The 24117-nt window shown below is 36.4% G+C and overlaps 1 protein-coding gene across 26 annotated transcripts in view; it reads left to right on the top strand.

Annotated features, from left to right (window-relative positions):
- Positions 1 to 24117, top strand: part of SSBP2 (single stranded DNA binding protein 2) — a gene marked incomplete at both ends in the record, with an annotated part of 158031 nt that overhangs the window by 43768 nt on the left and 90146 nt on the right. For 23 of the 26 annotated variants that reach the window (XM_079548981.1, XM_079548978.1, XM_079548987.1 and 20 more), the window contains 2 exons: positions 325 to 386; positions 2315 to 2399. The exons of the other annotated variants lie outside the window; for them this stretch is intronic. In XM_079548981.1, the coding sequence (XP_079405107.1) occupies positions 325 to 386; positions 2315 to 2399 (147 nt within the window). The remainder of the gene's footprint in view (positions 1 to 324; positions 387 to 2314; positions 2400 to 24117) is intronic. 26 annotated transcript variants of the gene reach the window in all.

Genomic DNA, 24117 nt, shown 5'->3' with positions numbered 1-24117 from the left:
CAGTAACATTAGTTCTGTGTCTTAAGTTTCTCCTAGTGCAAACTGGAAAGTGTTTTAGAAAAGCATGTTTCAGTGGTGGAGTGATCAGAGTATGTCCTTAATAAAATTATTTTCACAATCTATGAAGACGTTCTAAAATACAGTTTCCCAAAATAAAAGTCATTGGCTAAAATGGTTTATACATAGTATGTCCATCCAGATTGATGATGCTGAAGCCTTTCATAACTACAGAATGTTTTATTCTTCCTTTTTATTATTAAGTAAGATTTTTTAGTCGCAATAGTCACAAAAGTGTACATGTGTGTTTTTATGGTTTTGTTTCAGATAAGATGGGAAAAAAACATCACACTGGGGGAGCCGCCAGGATTCTTGCACTCCTGGTGGTGGTAAGTGAAATTCTTTTTCCTCTGATTTTTAGAATACAACAATTGCAAGTTCCAGCAGCTGCAGGCAAGAAACTCAAGTGAACATTGTTAAAAGAATGTGGAGGTGGTCATTTTCTTATAAAGGAATGAATGAATAGAAAATAAGAGAGAGGAAAAGGCACAGATATAAGATACAGGAAAACAGATACAGGAAAACAGATACTACATAGTGAATCAATAAGACAGCATCTTTGAAAGAATATGGCCTGCACTTCTTTCTTCATCATCTCTCGGCAAACTGAATTTGAAGGATCCATATACAAATCCCATATAATTGCACTTTGGAAAAGAAATACATATGTGTATTACCTAACATATGCAGACATTGTGACTGTGCATATAGAAGTGAGCTTCTTTATTTTTTTTGCCTACACTCTATTAATGGGTATGGCATATGGAAGTAATTAGATGAACCCAAACCAGCAGCCTTTTTGAAACTCAGTGTGTGTTAGCATAGGCTTGGTGTTTCAGTATCTGCATTTGCATAGTTTTTGTCAGCTCAGCGTATGGGCAGACAAATAATTTGCAGTTTTCAATGTATGTTACCACAGAATCGTGCATTTATGGAATCACAGAATGGTTTGGGATGGAGGAAATTTTAAACCCCACCCAGTTCCAACCTCTCTGCTGTGGGCAGGTTGCCACCCAACAGATGGGGCTTCCCAGGCCCCCATCCAACCTGGCCCTGACCACCTCCAGGGATGGGGCATCTACAGCTTCTCTGGGCAGCTGTGCCAGGGCCTCACCATCTTCTGAGTGAAAAATTTCTTCCTAGTATCTGGTTTAAATCTATATTCTAATAGTTTAAAACCATTCCCCCTTGTCCTATCACTATCTGCTCTTGTAAAAATTCGTTGTGCAAGAGACACATTTGTAACTGTAAAGTTTGCAGGGTGAAAAGAGTGCTCATAATCAATGTTATTTAGCCATTGTATTTATATTAATAAATATTGTTGTATGATTTGAATATGTCCAATATGTCTGTGTTTACAAGAATACAAAATTATGGAGAATATACCCAGCTGTCAGGAGCACAGCAATTTACAAGTTTTAAAGTAGTTCCATTTGAACGCAAAAACCCAAGTTTTTTATGCAGCTCTGTAAAATGTGGCATATTCTTCATTGACCTTTCTGTTTTTATTATTTTTTTTATTTGAAAGCCTAGTTGTTCCTTGTACCTGTGAAGGTACAAGAGAATTATCTTAATTTTGATTTTCGGCAGCAGAGTTTTCAATATTCCCTATTACGATGCTAGGGTAAGTAATAAATAATATTAAACTCTTGACAAATTGTGTTCTTATGATTGTTCTAGTATACACGTATTTTCATTCTAGAAACTTTGTGTTTGGACGAATTCATGTGTAACTGTTTGAAGGGGAGTGATAGGACAAAGAATGACTGTAGCCACCATTATTTCTTTTCATTCCTAAGAAGAGATACCCATCCATTTCCTGCTCTTCTCCATACATGTGCTTCTCTAGGAACTTTTGTTGAAGGCATAGTATTGAACTTCGGAAGAAATCCCCAGTTTTCTCCTCAGTTTCATGCCTTTTTTATTATTACTATGTGTCTGTTTCTTCCAGTGCTTTGTGGAGCTAAATCACAACAGTCACCAACGGTTCAAGGTTAAATGCAGAGCTTCATACCCTTTGACACTGAGTATTAGATTAGCTTTTTAGTTCATATTTTCAGTAGTTTTAGATTCCTTTGAGATGTTTTCCCAGCGTAAATTATTTCATAAAGGTAAGTGCTTTCAACTGTTGGTAAGGAAGGGATGTATCTGTTTCTACACATACACGTGCATGTGTGATGTGCACTGTAAAATCTACTGGAGTAATGATTTTCTCACAGTGATTTTCTCACTATATCTGTAACTTCTTCACTTGCAGTGTATTTTGGGATCTCTACTGTGCAGCTCCAGAAAGACGAGAAACATGTGAACATTCAAGTGAAGCAAAAGCCTTTCATGACTATGTAAGTTTTGTCTGTCTTTACCATGCTATCATTAATTGTATGTGAAAATGTGATATAGAAGTATTTCTGCATGACAGCATTTCAAATGCAGGTTTATCACATATAAGGAACATTTGTGGTGATGCTTCAGAATTACGACTTTCTAATTGTGTGGTTACTTAGTGCCACCTGGAAAACTCTGTAACGCATGTCAGAGGTCACAGTGCTGTCCTGTCTGTTAATTCAGAATGAACTGATAATTCTGTCTCTTCTACATGGAAACATCAAGCCAATCAAAAGGGCACAGACCAAATGGAAGCACAGATAAGTCCTGTCTGTATATCCATACTCTGTCAGTTGACTCCCTGGCTTCTGTCAGGACCGTGCTGACTTCAGTATGATTGTTGTCATTCTTACGTACCACAAAGGAAATTAGACATAAATTTTCCTGTCCAGGAGAACAGGAGGAATCATCGGATGTAAAGTATTATGCCAGTTTTGGTATGTTTGAGACACGATTTAAAACACAGTAGAGAGTTTGGTGGTATTTTGCCTGTGAAGACCCCCCTCTCCCCCCCCCCCCCCCCCCCCCCAGGAAAAAAAAAAAAAAAAAAAGTTCTAGAAACTAGGATCCCTAACACTAGAACAGTTACATTCCTTTTTATCCATTATCATGTACATGGAGCAATCTAGAAATCTGGAACTGTGTTCCAGATTTAGGATGAAATTTGGGTTCTGCCTCCAGCAAGCCGAGATGTCAGCTTTCTAGTAATTCAGACTTCAATGTACCTTGGATTTATGTCATTTTATTGCAGGGAATTTGGGTTCTGTCTTCAGCAAGCTCTTCTCCTTCTGCTGGTTTCATTTTCACTAAGGAAGTCCTCAGAAAACTGACTGAGCTGTTGTTCTTTTGGGTCATTTATATGGCACAAGGAAGGGATATGGGACCTTCATGGCACTAAAAAGGTTACAAAAGTTCGGAGTTTTCATGGTTTGTCTTAGAAATACTGTCTAGTCTCTGCAGAAAAATATATACAAAATTGAAACTAGATTGCAATAACCCAATGTCTTACAAACATAAATTTGGGAAAAAAAAAAAAATCAGCTAATTAATCATTTTCTATTACTATTAACATAATCTGAATACGGTTTGGTGTCCTTTACCATGCAAATGATTAATGATCTTGCCTTATATGTAGTTAACTGTGGCTGCTATTAATGCATCAACAACGCAGTTAATATGTTAAATATATTTTACTTACAAACCAGTAACTCTTTAATACCTTCTCTTTAAGGATCAGATTATGAGGCTGACTGGTAAAGGAACTTGGATAACTACACTTTTTTTTCCATGCTGCATTGATCACTCATAGTAATAATCAATGATTGAAGAGCAGTGTTGGGAGAAGGGAACAAAATTGTAAGGGCGGTTTCCACTCACAAAGGTGTTAAAGTCAACCAACTTGGCAAAGCACATTCCTCAAAATAAGAACAACTTAACTGTTGGAAGCAGAACTTTGTGATGTTTTTTACTTATTCTGTTTTCAATACACAGTCATTGGAAGAATACAGCATTTCAGCAGCTTTGCCATTGTTTTGAATCCTTGTTATTAAATCAAGGTTTAATTCCTCACTGAAGGAGAAATAGTTTCATAAGGATAGCTTATTACCACAGGGCATGACATTAGTGAATTAATCCATGGAGATTACAATCCACAGTATGACAGTTGACTTGAGTGGAGGCATTGCACACTTGCAGTGTAATGTATGTAACAAAAGCAAAAAACTTGAAACCTGTCATGAAATAATTCTGAAATTATTAGCAGTGAAAATTTAAATTCAAAAGCACTTGGAATCTGAAACAGAATGGAGTCCAAGCTTCTTTAAACTCATGAGAATTTCACTGATCGGTAAATTCACTATTTATCTAAGTGTTGATACTAAGAATTTGAGTAAAAAAATTATGTGTAAATTATTGAGTATCAAAATTATGTCAAATAAAAAAAAATAAAAAAATGTATCTTGATGTCAGCTTTCTAGTAATTCAAACTTCTGTAGATTTCAGATTTACGTCATCTTACTGCTCAGTTCATCTGCATTATGGTAGATGTTACAGTATGTTAAAATACTGAGAAAACAGTCAAATGAGTGTGCATGGGGAACAGAACTGTGTGATGTTTAAGTTACCGTATAAAGTCATGTTTGATGAAGGAAAAATGAAATGCTGTTCTTTTATGCACGTATCAGTCTGCATAGAGGAATGCTTATGTCAGAAAAAAATTTGGTCTATTTTATCGTTTACTTTGCCTGGTGTTTCTAATAGCTTTCTTAATCCTTTAATGTGACAAGAAAAACAAGCTGTTGCAGTGCTTTCTCACAGTTGAGGTAAACTTCTAATACCTAGAAGTACTCATATGTGTTCCTTAGTGTATTTTACATTTATTAATGATTTGTGAAATCTTGACCCGTGTGGAGTGTTGACTCCCCTGGAGTCAAAATTTCACTGACAGTGCAGACTGTCAAGAGAACCAGGCTGTTATACCAGTGCTCCAGTGAGAGTGCAGGACAAGGAAAAGAGCATTCATAGCTGTGTTGTCACATTTGAGAACTAATTGCCAAGTATAAAAAGTAGAGAAGACTTGCATAGTATTTCATACTAGCAATTTAGAATTTTTTATTAGGTGTATGTTTTTCCACTTGACCTGGGAATGTCGTTCTTGCTGAAGGTGTGGTCTTTTTACACTAGACATATCCTGTTTAACACTAATTAGTCTGAATGACCTGGCTCAGTATGTTTTCTGTCTTTGCTTTTGTGAAAGAAGAAAGGTTTAAGAATGTTTGATGAAGGAGGAAGGTGTTTGGGGATGCTTTATAGTTTGTGAAATGTTGCTGCCTCAAACAACATAGTTGATACTCAGTCTGCAACACAGAGATTAACTCATACAGCAAATATGCACAGAAAGGTTTTGTTACTTTTCTTCAAGTTTCACAGTATTTCAACTACAATTGCAAGAAAAGCAATGCCATTTAATTATCCTCTACCACTAATAATTGGACAAAATTTTTTGAATGATGAGGTTCGCTTTACTGTTTAGTTTGCCATAATATTTTAGCAGCTGCTTTGCTTGTGTTTTAATGCAATTGAATATCTGCAGCTAGACTTCGTACATCTGTAATACTCTCGAGGAAAACAGTAGCAGTGCCCTTTTGGGAACCTGTGTGCAGTGCTATCTTGAGGAAGAGGTCATCTGAATTTTTCTCTTAATATCAATGCTGTGTGTTCAAGCGAAGAGTCTTAGCCTGTTTGTCCATCAGTCTGTGTCACTGAATCTGTTCCTGTTTGTGTAAAACAACAAGAAAAACAAAGTCCTTAAGGTAACTGTTTTTCACTTCCTTATGTATCTGTGCACATTACTCTATACAGTAGCATCCTTGTTCTTCAGAGAACAGTTGCAGAAGTTCTATTTCCACTGATTCAGAAAAATGAAATTGTATGAATACCAACTACCACAGCTTGGATTTTTATCAAGCTAGTGGAAGGAAAAGGATCTATCACGTTTGGCAGCAGGAATGTGAAGTGACTCAAGGTGAAGGCTGTAACTGGTTGCAGTACTCACAGTGCACATCTCAGTAAAACTAATATAAATAGAAAAGTAAAGGGCTATTCTGGCTTTGAATTTGAAGGTTTTGTCTCCTCATAGGTTAACCACAGCTCCTCTATATGATAAAAAAGAAATTCCATTTTTATTTTCTTTTGATATTTGCAGTTAGAATTTTTTTTCCTCCTTAAACGAACAAGGCTCTGAATTCATTAGTTTGTATTTTGGATTTGAAAAGACAGTTGTATGACATGTAAGTGCTGTATCAGGGAGGTATTGTTCTTGCCTTGAAGTTTAATGAAAATATCTTAGAATTAGAAATACTTTGTTTCCATTACAGGTAACTCTAGAAAGAAAACTAATGCTTGCCTAGTCTTCTAATATTGCAGGCATTTCAGTAGGAATGAAGTATTTCAAGCAGAAAAAGATAATTATATATATATATATATGTGTGTGTGTATGTGATTGTGTGTGTGTGTTTGTACATTTTCCAGGCATCTATGGCTTTTTCTGGAGGAAAACCTGTGTGCTGTGAAAAATCATTTTTGTCGTAGCTCTCAGCCAAAATTCACAGTTCACTGTACAGTGGGTTTTCTTTCTTAACAGTGTCCTAAGGAGACTCCTTATCTCTCTCTTTAAAATCTCGTTTATCTTGGTTAGAGCTGAGATCTTCTGTTGAGAGAAGCAGGTTCCCACATGCATATTGTTCTGATTTTCTTTCCATCTGTTTGTAGGCCGAAAGCTTGGTGTGTAAATGTAGTTCCTCAGAGCAGAAAGGATTTTTAGAATCATCCCTACCAATGAGCTTCTGGCCACAAGAAGTGGCTGCTCTCCAGTTCTGCTGGCTCAGTCATTCTTTCACACCTGTGTATCTCTGGCATAGGGATGGTACTTGTGAAATTCTTTCTTGAAAGGTGATTTCCTTGCTTAGTGCTGAAGATCTTCTATAGCATGAATGTCCAACCTTTCAAGGTTGCCCAGGCCACATCAAGTAAAGAGGAATTGTCTTGTGCTGCATATACATAAGTTGCTCCAAAAGTAATGCCTCCTACTTATTTCCATGGAAATGACAACCAATACAAAGAGTAAAGTAACTATCTGATAGAGCAAATTTTCAGCTACAAAACTGAACCACTGTAAGTTTGTATCGTATTTCCATCTGATTTGTTAGCATGTTTTAATAGTAAAGCTGTATATATATATATGTATATATACATATATATATATGTATATATATATGCATATGTAAAAAAATAATAATGTCTGGAACCCACACAGAGCTATCTTTTTAGGTGAAGATTTTTGATGACCTAAACACATGCAAGTTTTTTCTGTTTCAGGATAATTTTTGATAACAGATTTTCTTACGTTCTCCAGGTGGTCAGGGCAGTCATGATCTCTCCAGTCCATCACAGAAATTCCTTTGCTAACTCTGATGTGTCAGAGATGGAGCAATCTTCTAGCTCTTGATTTTCTTTCTTTTTCCAGCTGTTATTACTGTGGCATTTTGCAGGAAGCATCGCTAGGCATCTTTTGCTTTTAAGTCCTCACAGATTTTCTGCTGAAAACTGGATTCTAGACCTGTCTTCTAGCTATCAGTTTCAGAGAAACAGGACATGGAGAATCGACGGTAACTCCTGCTTAAAACCAAAACCAGCGGCGCTTTTCTATCCTTCCAAGCTGTGGAGAGCGTGAGATGGGAAATCCAAGCAGACAGGATCTACAAAATGTGGATTTGGTGTAATTCATAGGACAAATGCCAAATTGTATTACCGCGGGGTCATGAGATCCATAAATGAGAGCAAGTTGACAGATTTTAGATCTTTATGCAATTTATGGCCTTCCTGTGAACTTTCTGTTGCTTTATTCTCTTTGTCTCTAAGGTTCTCCACGTGTCTATTGGCTGTTGTCATTAATAGTAGAGATTCTCAAGCACACTTCTGTGGTTAGATGTGATTTTCCTTGATAAAGAAGTATGTGTGCTGCACTGCATAGTTTCTACTTGGGCTGATTTGCCAGTAATGTTTAAGGATTGTTCTACTGAAGCTGTGGACAGAGTAATTCTTCAAACTCTTGGAAGACCCTTAACATGTTTACTATTCATCACTGTATATGTAATTTCACCCTGGGAGACAAGAATGTCTTCTTCAGACATGTAATTCTTCTTAGCGTGTAGGTAACTAACTACCCTTGTCCCTGGAGCATAGATTACTTCTAAAACTAGAAAAAATTTCTTTTAAGTGGTCACAGAGCGCTTTTCATAACTGATATGGAAATGAAGGGCATCTCTTTTCCATAAAGTCATTGTTAGAACAATACTTTTTGTGTACACGATATTCAAGTATGAATGAAATGCTATTGTTTACTACTCTTTAATTCTGCAGAGGTATGCCTTGCTTCCCAGTGCTTAGATAGAGTAAAATATTATTGGATGTGAAAGCTAAAAGGAGACCAAGGAGGTTTCTGACATTTACTCTGAAATCCCTTGTCTAAACACAGTGGATTAAAAAACCAGATCACTCTGTTTATTGGAAAAATAAACAATTAAAAAATCGTGTTCAGTATAAGATTCTCTGTTAAAGTGCCTTACAAGGTAGTAAGTCCTTGGTTTCTTCTGTAACCTGAATTCAGTAAATCTGGAATATGTCAAAAATGTGAAGAATTCTTATATTTTAGTTAGCAATTGTAAAGGGGAACTAATATCAGATTGGATGAATTTCTTTCTGGAAGATAATATTTATTGCTTTGGAGAGTGGTTGCTATTCATGATCTGAGATTCTAATAATGGTGTTGGTGGACTTGTGCACAGTCAAGCTTCACTTTTCCAGCCTTTTGACTTCCCAATTTTATTGCTTAATAGATGTTCTTTAATGCGATTGTTCAGAAAGGAGTAAGGAAAAGGAGGCTTCATACTCCCAGCAAGGTAGGCATCACTTTTTGCAGGAAAATTGCATTAACTTGTGTCAGATTTGGTCCGCATAATTATAGGTATGTCATATCTCAAGTAGCACAAAGTAGAATTGCTTGTTATCTGCAGATTATTAAACTGTTTCCCTTTGTTCTTCAGAAATTGGCCATCTTGAGAAATTGGTGTTCTCACTGGATTACATGGATACTTTTTGCAGGAAAGATTTTTTTTTTCTATCATCTTAGTTCATGGTAAGAAAACCCCAGAGAGAGTTCTCCTCACATTTTCATGAAGAAAGATGTGCCCATTCTGTCCTTGTCCTCCTGCTTCCCATTCATTCTTGGATAACATAGTTACTCAGATTTGAACTACTCCAAGTTATAAACTGTAAGTGCTGACACAGGAATGTATTTTCTTACCGGGCACATAGGCTTTTTTCGTATTTGTAATTTCATAGGTAAATTTCATAGGTATGCTGTGTTTCACTTTTAATATGGGTGCCAAAGCATTTGTTTCAAGCAGAAAAAACAGTGTATCCTTCCCAAAATTTCAACTTTTACTTTTTGAATGGAGTTTTCATTTTTGCAGAATTTAGAAGTAAAATAGTTAATTAGTTTGAATTAGGTGGAAGCTTCTGACAGTATAAGGAACCATATAGGCAATTTAGCTCCTCTTTCATTGCTCCCAGAGGTGGGCAATGGACTTGTTGAACTCTTCTCTTAAGAATGTTTTAGGCTTCACTTTCATTGAGAACAAAGGAAATAACAGCCTTCCTAATGAGGTGAAACTTTGAGGGAATGATCTGTTGGGAAAAATATATATATTCAATCATAATGAAATTCTAAAAAAAATACAGTATACACTGCATTTAAAACCATGTCAAATTTACCAAACGGTTTTGTTTTCTTCTGCTTGGACAAAAGAGGGAATAGGGATTTAACAGGTTAAGAAAGAAGTGGGTGGTTTAAGGGATAGCTTGAAACGTGCAGGAGAAGATATATGTCAAAAGATGAGAGGTGGTGGACGGAATGCTCAGGCTGATTTGCAGTCTTTCAGAATAATGTAATTTTTATAGTGTGTAGGTAAAAATTGTTTGTAAGGTGATCTTTAAAAAGCTGGTAGACACACTGTGAAATTATTAGAAGTTTTTAGTCCATAATAGATTCCTGCATAGGCTTACATTTCTATCCTCCTAATACTGGCATTTACTTTATAATTAATGTAAATCTGAGATATTTCTGAAGTTGTGATGTATACTATTGCTTGGATGAAGGCTCTGTTGAACTTTTCTGACCAGTTTGATGGAAATCCCAGGATATTGCAATTTTTTCTCTGCTTGGTTGTCTTCATGTATGGCTCTTAACTTCAGCCATTTCTTAGAGTGATGTTAAATATATCTTACTGCAAGACTTTGTGTAGTACCAGTAGTGTATTTGGAATGGAACTCAATTTATTTAAATTCAGATTTCCACTTTTGGTCTGTAGCAAAAGTTTCGGTAGATTTTAATAATTTGGAGTGAACTCAGTCTTTTTAACCAAGTTTTTAATGCGTTTTACTTTTCAGAGTGAGAATATACGTTAGTTTTACATAGATGCATTGAGAAAGGTCCTGTTTCAAACTTTTGTACATTCTTATATGTAAAATCATTTATCTTCACTGCTGTTGACATAGGGATCGTTCATATTTGTTGCACAGTGTAAGCCGTATGTGTCTACAGCACTCAAGAAAGTTATTAAGGAAGGTTAAGTTGCAGCTTAGTAACGCTGGGAATACTAAATTGACTAACAAATGTTCTGAATTTAAAGATCTTCTGGCATTAATTTTTAACACTGATTGTACATAATGCTTTACATCAGTGAAGTATTGAACAAACATTTGATCAATAGAGAGCAAGTATTGGACTACAGCCTTCCAACTTCCTGTGTAAGCTCCTTGTCCCGTCTTAGTATTCTTTTTTCATTTCATTTGATGTTTATTATGGTAAATGAGGATAGGGATTTCAGGTAGTCTTTTTATAATTTTTTGCATTATAGGTTCCAATTTAGGTGGGGAAATTTCTCTTAGAGGTAATGATGAGCAGGTATTTCAAGAACTCTACTTAGGTACATGTATCTGCAGATGCATATATGCATATGATATGTATATGATACATATGTGTTTAACAGAATAGTGAAGTACAATCCAATAATATGCTGATTTAGAGCATTTTTATTTTTCTGATAACAGTATTTAGCTAGACTTGAGTCACTTTGCCTGAATATGTTCTTCTTTAGCCTCATAAATTGTAAAAGTGAAAGTCTTACTTCTGCACAATATGCCAAACAGAGATTTTGTAAGAAGCTTGACTGCTCTGCTAATATCTCTAAGTGACTCATTTCAGACTTGCTTAACACATGCCTGGAAAAGCCAAAGAATTATAACTTCCATCTGCTCTCTGATATGATGAAAGATGAGTCCTGGAGATCACAAATTGTGGGAGACATGCAGTTCTTAATAAGAACAGCTGAACAACAAATGTCTTGTGAGAGGTGATGAAAAATGAAGTAATGAAGAGGAAGCCTCTTGAGGGAATGTGGATATCCATGGCTGACTAGAACTGTCACATCTAAACCTTACACTAAATATGAAATGCACATTATATAACACAAGCCACAGCAAACAGATAATAGTCTACTTGAATTTTCTACCAAATTAATGCCTTACTGTTACAAACAGTTGTGGTAACATGGGCTTTTGAGCATGTACTGAATGTTTTAGCTCAGGGAAGTGAAGCGCAAATCTATATTTGGATATCTGTTTAACAAACGAGGGTTTGAAATTATGGCTTTTTAAGTCTTCACATTAATACCATTCCAAATAGCATAAATGTTAACTCAGCCACTGAAAATGTGTAACATTACAAGGTGCACAAACAGAGCATTTCATTCCCATGTATATTACTGTGGAAAATAATATACAGACCCGTGCACTAAGAGAAAAATGGAGATTGGCATAATCAAGGGAAATCAAAATTAAGTTTTTATCTTTAATTTTTAAAGATAAAAATTTGCAGTTACTCATTATAGACTGTTTAGATGTGGCCCCTCCTTAACTTAAATGGGCATCTTCATATTGCTGTTGCATTAATGTGCACAAACTACGGTCGTGCCAGATAGGAAGAAGACCTGTAACAAAACACAGATGTAGCAGTAACTCTGCAGAGGCTAATGCATGCTGCCAAAAAAGCAGTACTGCCCATAATTCACACCAAAAGAAGTGCATAACCCATCACAATTACTCTGGCTTGGGAAGGGGAACACAAAGCTTATTGTAACATTATGGTAAATACTGTGTTTTGAACGACTGAGAATCTTGAAAATACTTTCCAGGTTGACTTTCAAATCAGACTTCTATAAAAGTAATTTGAAACTGAAATTTTAGCTTATGAAATACACGAAGTTGTTAACTATAAAACAGTTAAGGGGATATAATCCATGAGATAAGTTTTATTAATTTTTCTAAGGGAGAGAGAGAAAAGTATGCAAATATTATATGTGCCTATAGTGAAATATAGTGTTACAGTTAATAAATCAATTTTACAGGAATAAGATTTGTAGTGAGATTTGTAAAGATAGATGCTTGAATCCCTGTGGAGCACGACCTCATTGACTTTATCACAGATCTACAGAGATTTTGTGATCTGCCTGCACAGATCTGATGGCAGGATCAGGGACTCTGGCCCTAATCTGGCAAACAATTTCATGGTTGAGTAGCACTGTATGTATGAATGCTTTCATTAAACTCACGTATGTGTTTTGCAGTATTGGGATTATAGGAAACAGTGGGGACAAAATTGGCCATTCTGGTTCATCGTCTGGTTCTATTTATTTCTCAGTATAGAAACCATCCTTTCATTGTAGACCTTTTTTTTTTTCTTTTTTCTTTTTTCCCCTTAATATTTGTGTGGAAAGAGGCCCTTCTCCAGTTTTCTCTGTTGCAAAAAAGAATCCCAAGTTTCTATTTAAAAGTTCATAACTCTTGAAGAGGGATCTTCTGAATGGCTCGTGTCAGTGCAGAAAGCATTTTACTTAGTCATAATAATTTGGTTGTAATATTGTGTTTATTTTCCCACTATTCTTACAGTTTTAACATTAATTTTATTTTATGAAGAATTACTTTTTCTGTCTTCTATTGCCACTTGCTTCACTTTTCTTGCTTCATCTACTTTTTCCCTGTTGTTACATGGAGGACATATGAAGGACTGGGAACTGATGGATGATTACTCCTCAGTCAGGTACAGCCACTGACTTGGCTTTTACTCAGTTAGAACCATTTACTTTTTGTATTTCCAGTAACTGCCCTTCTCCCTTGAAAGATAAACAAAATTAAAAATAAATTCCCTCTTACCAACTGCTTTCTCTCACTGTGTGATGGACATCCCTTGGGGGTCAGTGGAATCTTCTTGATGCGGGAAATAAGGAAGCCTTCCTTTCATTGTCTTCTGGGATGCTTTCCATGAGTGCAAAGAAGGAAGTCACTGGTCCGTCAGCATCTTGAATTTCTGTGTTCCTTTTAGCAGAGGTCTTTCTTGCTGCTTGGTTGTGCTGTTCTCTCAGAGGCTGCCTACTTCCAGCAGCTAGTTGAATGCTCCCAATTCTTGGATAGTTAAAACTGCATCTTCTGTACTGCCGTGAATATTCAGGCCAAGCTTTGGAAGAAAGCTTCTTCCTGCTCCCTCAAGTCTGAGATTCACTCCCAAGCCTTTTCAACAGTGAGACGCAGGGAAAATTGCTGATTCCTTTTTCTCTTAATAGAAAGAAGGAAACTCCTTCACATCCTTGTTTCCTTTACTGATAGTATGCAGAATATTCCTGCAAGAAATGTGATACTGTAGTTTCTTTTTGCTGCACTAGAATATGGGGGAAGGGTTTTGTTGAAGCATCAGTTCCCTACATCATGAGTAAGGAACTAAGCTTTCCTTACTGTTTTAAATGTCTTTCTCAGCCTGCTTGATTGCTTAGAAAACATGGCATGAAAGATGGAATGTGATGAGATTTCAAAAAAAAGAGGTTGACCTTGCTTATATTGTTTCCTTCAACCTGAATTACAATAAGAAAACTGCATGAAAGGAGTATCCAAAGGACTGATTTGAAAAGAAAGCTCTGCTGTGGCTCTTAAGACTGACATTAGGTGTAATCTCATCCTGTAGCAGTAGTTCTAGAACCCTTATAATTAGTAAATGTGCCATATCACTGCACTTTCCATAGAGCTCAGTCTGGAATACAATGTTTTTGTCTGATGGTGTTGTACTTTGGATGTCTGATTTTGGGAGCTGGAGTAATAGAAAGTGCAGCCCAAGCACCCTCTAAAAAGTAATGCTCTTGGAAAGACGAGAGGTTAGATAACTAGAGCTTGATCTCATAGAAATAGACTGTAATGGCAGTTGGACACTTGTAAAGTTATATGGTAGCAGAGATGGATTTTTCCGGATTTGTTTTTAATAAAAAGCTCTGTACTTTTCAAATACTGTGCCCAACTTGAAAATTCTTCCACAAGACCACCTCATCTCTACAGTCGTCTTTAAAGTATTCTTCAGTGACAGTCTGGATACATTTCCTTGCATTAGACGATCCAAATTAGTGTGTAGCTACTGTTGACAATCTTATAAATTAAAAACTTCAAAATAAATGGAACAGTAAAAAACAACCATCTTGATAAGTTTGTTTTGCTATCAATTGTTAGTTTGTCAGCTTTCTAAGATGTAAAATAAGTTAATCTTAAAAAAAAAAAACCCAAAAAACCAAAAAACCAAAAGAATAGAATGACAGTATGTGCATTACAGTGTACTTTGACTATCCTAACTATTCTGTTCTTGTGAACCAGCAGGGGAGTGCTATTAATGAGATTCCTGTTCTCTGGCAGTTGGTTCAAAAACAGGGCTGGTAGAAAGAGCAGAGGATGATTTGTTAGTAATGTTAACTGGAAATGGCCCAGTTAACATTATCAAGGTTATTACCACTAAGCCTAGAATGAGTGATTGTTAAAACCTTTGTTTGTGTTATGTGCTTTAAGAATACATCTGAAGATAGCAGGAGCAGAAAGGACTATTAATCTGTGCTGTGATGATTTTGTCACTATGAATTTCAGCTCTGAGACCATAAAGGCTGGCTACAAAGGTCGTGTTAACATTAGTTACCCCTGTTGTTGTTTGGTTATTTCACTTCAAATTCTCTTGAGTCCTGAGTATGCAGTAAGTTTGTCTGAAGTCAGATGAATTCCAGAGGATCTCTGTCATAAATCAGCGTTCCTTTTAAGGAGGCTGAGTGTATGTATGGGCACTGGGATACCAGTCCTTGTAAAAGGTAGTTTATATTATCATGCTATGGTTCAGTTCATTCATGTTCATGTAGCTAAATCTTTGTTTTTTAAAAATGAGAGTTTTTTGATGCAGGAAAAACACTGGATGAATGGAAGGGATTCCATAAACTGGTTACACAACAGACTTTGTGTATCCTGATTCTGTCAGGAACTGTTGATTTAGAAAAATAGTTACAGTGAAACAGTGATTTGATTACTTGTTTTATTGTGTTTTCAGATTATTTGCAGTTTTCAGAATTTCAGGGTGAAGTCAAAGGAAATATTTCAGGAAAAAGATCATAAAACATTTGCATATTGGATTCCTTATTTACTACTGACTAGAATCCATGTCAGGAAGTGCACTGTAACTTTATTTAGTGGAGCCTGACAAATGTTGCAGTTGTTGCGATAATAGCAGAAATTGAATTATTATTTCTGTGCGTATTGTAAGCAATCATACAGAATCATAACCTAAATATGTATGTTACATGTTCTCCTGGAAAAAGAATTATGTCAATAAAAACTGCATTTTGTAGTCATTTCTGTTACGTTTTTGCTGAATAAGCAAACTGCACTGCTACTGAAGCTGCAAAACTGCAAAATGTATTCATTTTTATTTTGTGGATAGCATATCTTGTTTGAACTTTTTAAATATCGTGCAGTTCTACAGCTGTTGTGTAATTCTCCAAACTGATTTTTAGTTTTATTACCAATGCCTCTAAAGCTGTCAATCCTTAATTTTTATTTATTTATTTATTGGATGAGCTCTTAACTCCTTCCTTGGCTGAAAGATTGTTATCTGCTACTATCTGGTTCCTTGAATATGTGAGGCATTCAAGGCCAGGCTGGATGTGGCTCTGGGCAGCCTGGCCTTGTGGTTGGTGACCTTGCCTGTGTCAGGGGGTTTGAAACTAGATGATCATTGTGGTCTTTTTCAACCCAGGCCATTCCATGATTCTATGATTCTATGACTATTATTTTTAAAATTGACTGCTGGGTTGGCATTAGATTTGCAAGATGTATAGAATGTGTAAATGTGTAAACACATTTTATGAATGGAAGCATTATAAACTATAGCTCAAAATGGAGATCTCTGATTTCTATACTTAATTTGTGAAGCTGTGTCATGCATATATCTTTCAGTCCCAGTACTTGTGCTAAAAAACAACTACAGGTTGCAGAGCTTGTATTACACTACCACTCCTCGCATTCAGTGAAGGAGGAAGCATATTTTAAAGCCTGCAACCATGGTTTATGTGAGCAGGAACCTCTTGTACACTGACATACTGGGATGTAAGCTGAAAATTGAGAAATCACTGGTTGCGTTGGGAACTTGCTGCAGTGAGTACTGGGTCAAACCACTTCTATGCCAAGGAAGTGGTAATTTAGGCATGCAGTAACACCTCAGAAATCTCCAGTTCTACACATACATGCTCTGTGCTATTGGGAAGCTGGGATTCCCCAAATCAAAAGTATATCTCCTGGCGATAATTAATACTTCAACTAATAATGTTTCAGTTTTCTGCATGCTCACCAATTATTTCCACTTTCTTCAGCCTGCAAACAGGACCAAACTTGTCAAATAACACCTCTGAGGCTTTTGTACAGTCACTGCAATTTCTGTCCTAAAGGAGCAAACACTGCTGGTCCTGACCTCTGTTTGTACTGACTTCTGAGTTTGTCTTGCTCTAATCATATATTTGAACAGAGCTTTAAGGTAAACTACCCTGTCTTCTTTTTTCCCTACCAACTGCTGGCCCTGGCAGTCTCCCAGCATCCGCTTCCTACAGTCCTGCTCTCATGTAGCGCATACAGTATCTCCAGCGGAAATCCTGTGGCCAGCCCAACTTCCTTTTGATACAGATTTCTCTTTTTTTTCATCTCTGCCATCCTTGTAGTTGATCAGCTTTATCCTCAGACATAACCAGGTCTTCATTGCTCACCATCTCAGTTGGCTCTTGTTGCTTGCTTGAAATCCCTGCCGAAGTCCTTGACTTTTTCATCTTATCCATCTCCATGTATGATCTCACTGACTTGTGAAAAAGAAGAAAATAACCATGACTTAACACATACTGTAAATACCCTTCTTTGGTTTCCCATTCTTTCCATCTTTGCCTTTCTTTCTGTCTTTTCCTTTCTCAGTTTTCTAATGTTACGTGTTAAGGAGGAAGGAGTCCCTAGTTCTCTTTCTCTAATCCTTTCACTTGCTCTTGTGCTTCAGTCCTCTTTTCTTGCAGACTTTATATAGTTTCTCCATTTCACTTGTTGTTAACTGCCATTCCCATCTGATATCAAACTCTCACCAGCTTTTTCCTATTGTCTGGCTCAAGGTGCTGTTCCCAAATTGGTAACACCCTCCTCCAAAGGTCTGAGAGACCTGCCCTGATCCAGACTTGCTGTCATGTTGCAGTGAACTGCAGCTCTGGATCCACTCTTGATTGAATTCACCCTGTCCTGTCTTCAGTGCCATTAATTCCTTTGGCTATACACTCACATCTTTCCTCTCCTTTCAGATATTGTTTCCACATGTGCTATGACAGTTTTTTCATCTTTTGGCTGCCTTGTTGTCCTTCCCACCAACTTGCTGTCCTTTCTCTGTATATTCATCCTTACTTCATTTCCAGACACAAAATCAGCTACCTATGTTTATTTCAATTTTTTTTTTTAAACTGAAAACAAAATGCTAGGTTTTCTCTTGCACTTTTTCAAGACCATTTTGATTAGGAAGGGGATTTTCTCTCTGCCCTCTTATTTGACTGATGGAAGAAATACACTTTCTGCCCTCAGCTTTGTGAAGTAGGTGGTCTTATTTTCTAACTCATCTAACCATAACCAGTTCTTAGAGCTGTATTTTCTAGATACTGTACATATGCCCATTCTGATCTTTATGTACAGCTAAAACTGCTATCCCTGTGCTTATTCAGTATTCCAACTGCTGTATTGTGCTTTCTTCTGGCTGTGAAAAACTTGGTGTTGATGTACCAGTATTCCTAGTATTCCTAACTTGCCATAATACAGTATTCTGTTATTCCTGCATAGATTTTTTGATGAAGGACTCCTGTGCTTTTCCTTTACATCAAAGACAGTATCTCAATATGCTCTCACATACTTTGATACTATCCTTCAGTTTCATGGCTAAAGCTCACTTTAATGAGACATTTAAAATATAAGTGTATATATGTTTGTATTCATCAGGGAATTCTACTGCTGATTTGGCATGTTTGCTGCCTTGGTGGTGGTCAACACTGTCTCAGTTTTACTTCAATTCTCCTGGTTCTTTGTCTGTTTAGAGTTCTAAATGTTAAAATAACCAGAAAACTAATATTAGCAGTATTTATCTGAATTTGTAATTGTCTTTATGTCAAGAAGAATAATTTTGGACTTCTTCAGTGACAATCATGCTTAGAGTAGCATAGGAAGAGTATGATCTGGACAACATAATCCTCCTTGTATTTACCATTGCAAGAAAAAATGCTGGTCTTAACTTGATGTTATAGGGGAGGACATGACATGCAATGCTTGAACAAGCTTTTTCCAGAACTTCTAGTATAAATAAGTAAGCTCTGTTCCACATATGCTTTTGAGGTGATACCATGCTGGCCCTTAAGGTTTGCCTCACAGAGAAACCTTCTGCCACACGCAGGCTTAACGATACTGTAGAGAGGGGCAGAGTTTGAATTCAAAGTCTTAGGGGTACATGGTGTCCTAAAGTGGAGTAAATAGCAAAGTGCTCGTTTCACCACTCTCATAGACAGAGCTTAAGGTAATAGAAAAATGTACAAGAAATGTTCCTTTTCCTCTCCTTCCTTCATACCTATAAATTGGCAAAGTTTTTTTTTCTTTTGTCGAAGTGTATCTGGTTTAATTTATTAAATATAATTTTCTTCTTTTCTTCACAAGATGAAATTTGAGAAATGTAACACCATAGCCAATTTCAGCATTTGTTATTAGATACCCTATGACTTGTGCAGACATTTATGGTATCTTGGTATTTACTGATTGCAGGGCTATCGAGGTCAGACTTATTTGCCAGAAATGTTATAGCAGCCTTGAGGCTGTTCTGTAGATATGTGTTGGCAAAATTCTATTTTAGTTATATATTTTTCACATCTGAGCTACGTGCTTTTCCCAAACTCTTTCCCTAAATATTAGAATATTTTAGAGGTGGATAAGAGAGTTATATAAACAACAGAAAACCTGATTAAGTGAAGAATGATGGTTGCTGGAATATGATCAGACAGTAATAGCAAGGCCAAAACTTCTGGTGGTAATTATAGATAACAAAATCACTCCTTGTATTTAAACTAGAACAGTACATACTGTTATCCATTTAGGAAAGAAGATAAGTCTTTTTCCAGATATCCATAGCAATGTTACTTGCACATATTCAGGACGTTTAAAAGGTAGTAGTTGAAAACAACAACAACAAAAAAGCTGGTAATCCTAAGGGAGATTTTTAGAGTTTAATGTTACGTCTTAGACTAAAGAATAAGTAAAGCCGTATGAGTAAAGATGGTAAACAGAAGCATAGCTCTCTGCACCAGTAAGATGATTTTAAATAAATTGTTTTCATCAGAGGTACCCTGTTATATTAGTGTACTATTTGAAAAAATAGTAAATTGTCAGATAATGAATATGGAGAAGTAGATGTGTGATCAGTAATGTCTTAATGAGTGACTAATATTTTTGAAAATGAGGAACATATCAAACAGAAGTGCAAATGGTGGGGTTAGAATTGAGACAGATACAAGGAAAAATTTGCAAGAATGCTGGAAGCCCAAGTGAAGATGACTTTGAGTATTGCCATGCTTGTCACCATTGAGTTTGAGCAGATTTAGTGTTACTCAGTTTGCTATGTTACTAACTGCTCAGTTATTTACTGCTGAATAGTGTGTGTTAGAGCTTTTGTAGCAAAACCACTTTAATTTTAGATTGATTTCTGTTGATGGTTTAACCCTATTGGTTATCACAGACATTGCTGTTTTAGAGTAGAAAGATTAGTAGTAAATACATTTGCTGCCCTTCTGAAATATATTACATTTAAATGTGGCAGTCTTTTTTGAGTTTATTCCTCACAGCATTCAGTGTCTTGATTAGAAAGCAGTTCAGCAGTATTACTCCAGAGGAAGGCATTTTAACCTCTTTATCCTCTGAGTCTTTGCCTATTGTACTAATACCAGTGCCACAGAGGAAGCACACCGACCCCTTAATCTCCTTCCCAATCAGCTTGCATCGTCTCCCTTAAAACCAGACTTCAGTGTCCAGAACTTTGCTGTGTCACGGTAAGATGAGGTACCACACAGTGTAACATTAGCATGATTTGGCCTCATTTTCCAAATAGCGTATTGATAACGAGACTAATCCCTGTGGCTTAGAGGAGATGCAAAAGAGTATGGTTTATAATTTGTATCTGATGCTCCTCCTTGATCAAGTCTAAAGATCAAGGAAAAATAAAAGAGAAATCCCTAAGCATAAAGAAGCAAGAGCATGTGCATCTCTCCTTCCCTCTTCTGTGGGAGAAAAAGAGTTCACAGAATTGGATCTAGATAGATCTGAGGAAGAAATTCAGGAAGGATTATTCCCCCAGGGTGTACATGTTTGTTTTTTAAAACAATGATTGAGTTATTTTAATACCCTGGATATTCATCCTCATGTACTGTACAGGAAAAAAAAAGACTAAACAAACAAGAAAATATTTTCCACTCAGCAGCATTAAAAAAAAAAAAAACTTTCTATGCAGATTTAGAAGTTCTTGTCTAAGTAGAATAAGAACATGATAATAATAGACAACTCCAAACTTGTATTTAATCAGAAAAGTGTTTTAATATAGCTTTAACCTCTTCAATTAACCGTAGTACAATCTGAATGTAAATTCTCTACCAGAGATTGAGCTATCAGAAAGTTGTGCCTAAAACAAAACCACTAAATGGAAGCAACAAATTCCATATTCACTCGCAATGGCAATTTTACACTAACCAGAAGAACTAGAGGAAAACGATCTTAAGGGAGAGAGCGTTGGGCGTGTATTTGTGTGCTTGTATTGTCTGTTCTCTTAGTCTCTATACATGTGTCATCCATTCTGTGTCCTGGAGGCGAAAGGATCTGCAGTATTTAGACAGTGATGCTGTTGTAAGTTGTGCCAAGCCTATCGTGTGCATCCCAAGCAGAACTGCTGTGGGCAGTTTCTAAATACTCAGTTGGAGAGCTAAGAAGTAAATGGTAGAAGCAAATTGAGCTTTGGGGTTTTTTATTGGTTTGTTTTTCTAAGGCTGTGAAGGAGTAGAGAAATAACTTCTTTTTACTAATGAAGAAAGGAAAAATAAACAACAGATTTTGTGCGTTCCGTTCTTTTTTAGAAGTGGGCACATCTTAAGACTTGCAGTTTCTGAGAATGAAATAGACAAATGAAATAGTATCAGCAGTCTAAAATAAATATACAAAACAGTGATGTTTTATTGTTTATTAAATAATCTAATTTATAAAACTGAGATAATTGCATATTATCAGTGTGTTTCAAATAAGACATTCCTCAGTTTTTCTTACTACTACAGCCTTTTATAACATGTCTCTTTCCTTTTTTCCAAAAACAAGACCTATGCGAATACTAATAAAACTACTTTTCTCATTGCTGTACTGGAGAAGGAGATACACTTCCAGTTACTCCTCTAATTACTGCTGTGCAACAGAAAAAAAAAAAGAAGCAGTGGCAAAGCAGCGTTTCAGTTAAATTGGTAGAGCTTTTCAGTTAAACGAAAATGCATTTAATGTGACTATTGGACAAGGATTGAAGTCTCTGTACATTGCTGTATTTATACACTTGTGAAAGCTGATATTTATGAAAGTTTTTACAGCAAAGAAAGGAGGACATCAAATAGATTAACTATAAATATGCAAGTGTAAATTAAGAGCAGTGTTTAATACTGCCAGAATTGCAATGTGGATTAAAACAGTAAAACCTGAAAATATGGGCGAAGTCAGCCTGCTGTTCACTTCACAATAGTTGTTTCCCATGGGTGTTCACTTGTTGCATAACTGCTGATTCACGTTCCTTCTGAGATACCTGGATTGCACAGAAATTTATGATAAAGCCCTCTGTGAAAGTATTAATGGCAAGTGATAGAACAATTTCCAGTTTTCAAAATCAGTGTCTTTGTTGTGTGCCTTTGTGTTACTGACCACCACTTTGCAACCAGTGAACCAGAGCTGGAAGTATCAATGATGGTGTATTTTACATCTTAAAGAACAGCAGGGTATTATTACATATCTAACAGATATTTAATCAAAGGATATAAGTAAGTCCAGACAATAAACAAAGGAATTGAATATTGTCACTAGTCTTTTTAGGTGGTGTGAGTATCAGAATTTCATTAACTTTTCCCAGTGGTGAAAAAAAAAAAAAAAGATGGAAGCCATAGAGGAAGGTACTGAGCTGTTGCTATGCATTGGTTTCAGTGCTGACTTATGTTAATGAACATCCTTCCCATCACTCCAAACCACTGGTGTAAGACAGATAATGACTTGCATTAAGGTATCACATGCATACCTGCGTGCTTCCTGCTGATTGTATATTGTTTTGCATTTCATTTGTTCTGTATAGCAGGCCCGGCATATTAGTGAAATGTAGTAAAAACACCACAAACAATTATCATTTAACAGAGGATATAAACATGCCTGACTTTGCACATGTAGGAAATCCAGTTTGGTTCCTGTTTTGTGAAGGGTTATCATCAGACATTAAACCACTCTGTGCTTATAGGACATGGTTCGAGGGAGGACTTTAAACTTTATTACCTCCCATTGCATCCAGAAAGAAAGGATGACTTTGTAGTTAAATGTGGAAATACTTGTGTAGGCGTAAACTGGGTAGAAACAAGAAAAGTGGCCAGCTTTGAAGCAGTCTTAATGGATGAAGATCATTAATGTTTTCTACCTTAGCACCTCATCTCTAAACTGATCATAATTGTTTTCTCCTTAGATCTCTTACCTCTATTTAAACTCTGAATTATTTATGGTAAGAATGCTTTCTGTTTATATAATGTCTACCATAATCAAATTCTGAGTCTTTACTGAATATTTTTTTTATCAGAGTGCAAGTAATAAGTAGTAAAAGACATGGGATCTCTCTGCAAATTAAAAAATCCTTAAGGCAAGCTGATACTTAGAATCCTCTGGAGGCAGAGATTGCCAGAGTATACAGGTTTTTAGCCATTTTAAATGTCTAAAGAGGAGCTACAAGAAACAAAGGGGCATGCTCTTTAAACACTGTGGGTGGGGATAGGACAAGGGAAATGGTTTCAAACTAAAAGAGGGGAGATTTAGTTTGGATACAAGGAAACATTTTTTTTTATGTTGTGTGGTGAGGCGCTGGCACAGGTTGCCCAGAGAGGTGATGGGATTTTCCATCCCTGGAGACATTCGTGCTGGATGTGGCTCTGAGCACCTGATGGAGTTATGTGTGTCCGTGATCATTGCAGGGGACTTGGACTAGAAGGCCTTTCGGGGTCCCTTCCAGTCAAATGATTCTATGATTATGTGATTTTTAAAGTTCTTATGTGCAGAAGTGAAAAGCAATCAGTAGGACAGCTCCTAAGAGCTTATTTTTAAATTTCGCTCATTATTTTACAGTGATATTGTTAGCTAGTGGATTTAAAGCCAGTTTTGGGGTTTTCTTCCCCTGCTGCAAGAGGCTAACTGTGCTGCATAATTGAATGTCACTTAAGAAAAGGATACTGAGTTTACAACAAAGAATGCTGAAGAGTCTGTAAAATCTGTCTGAATTATAATAATGTGGGACTGTAGTTAGTCATAACTACAGTGGTTGGACAGCACAATATTTTTCAGCTTTTTAACACATTACAGAACTTTTTTTTCAGAACAGGTAGCTCAAGAGCTCAC

The sequence above is a fragment of the Tetrao urogallus genome, assembly GCF_951394365.1.
Source record: "Tetrao urogallus genome assembly, chromosome: Z".
Lineage (NCBI taxonomy): Eukaryota > Metazoa > Chordata > Aves > Galliformes > Phasianidae > Tetrao > Tetrao urogallus.
The sequence above is the reverse complement of the archived record's forward strand: the minus strand, read 5'-3'. Positions and strand labels throughout refer to the sequence as shown.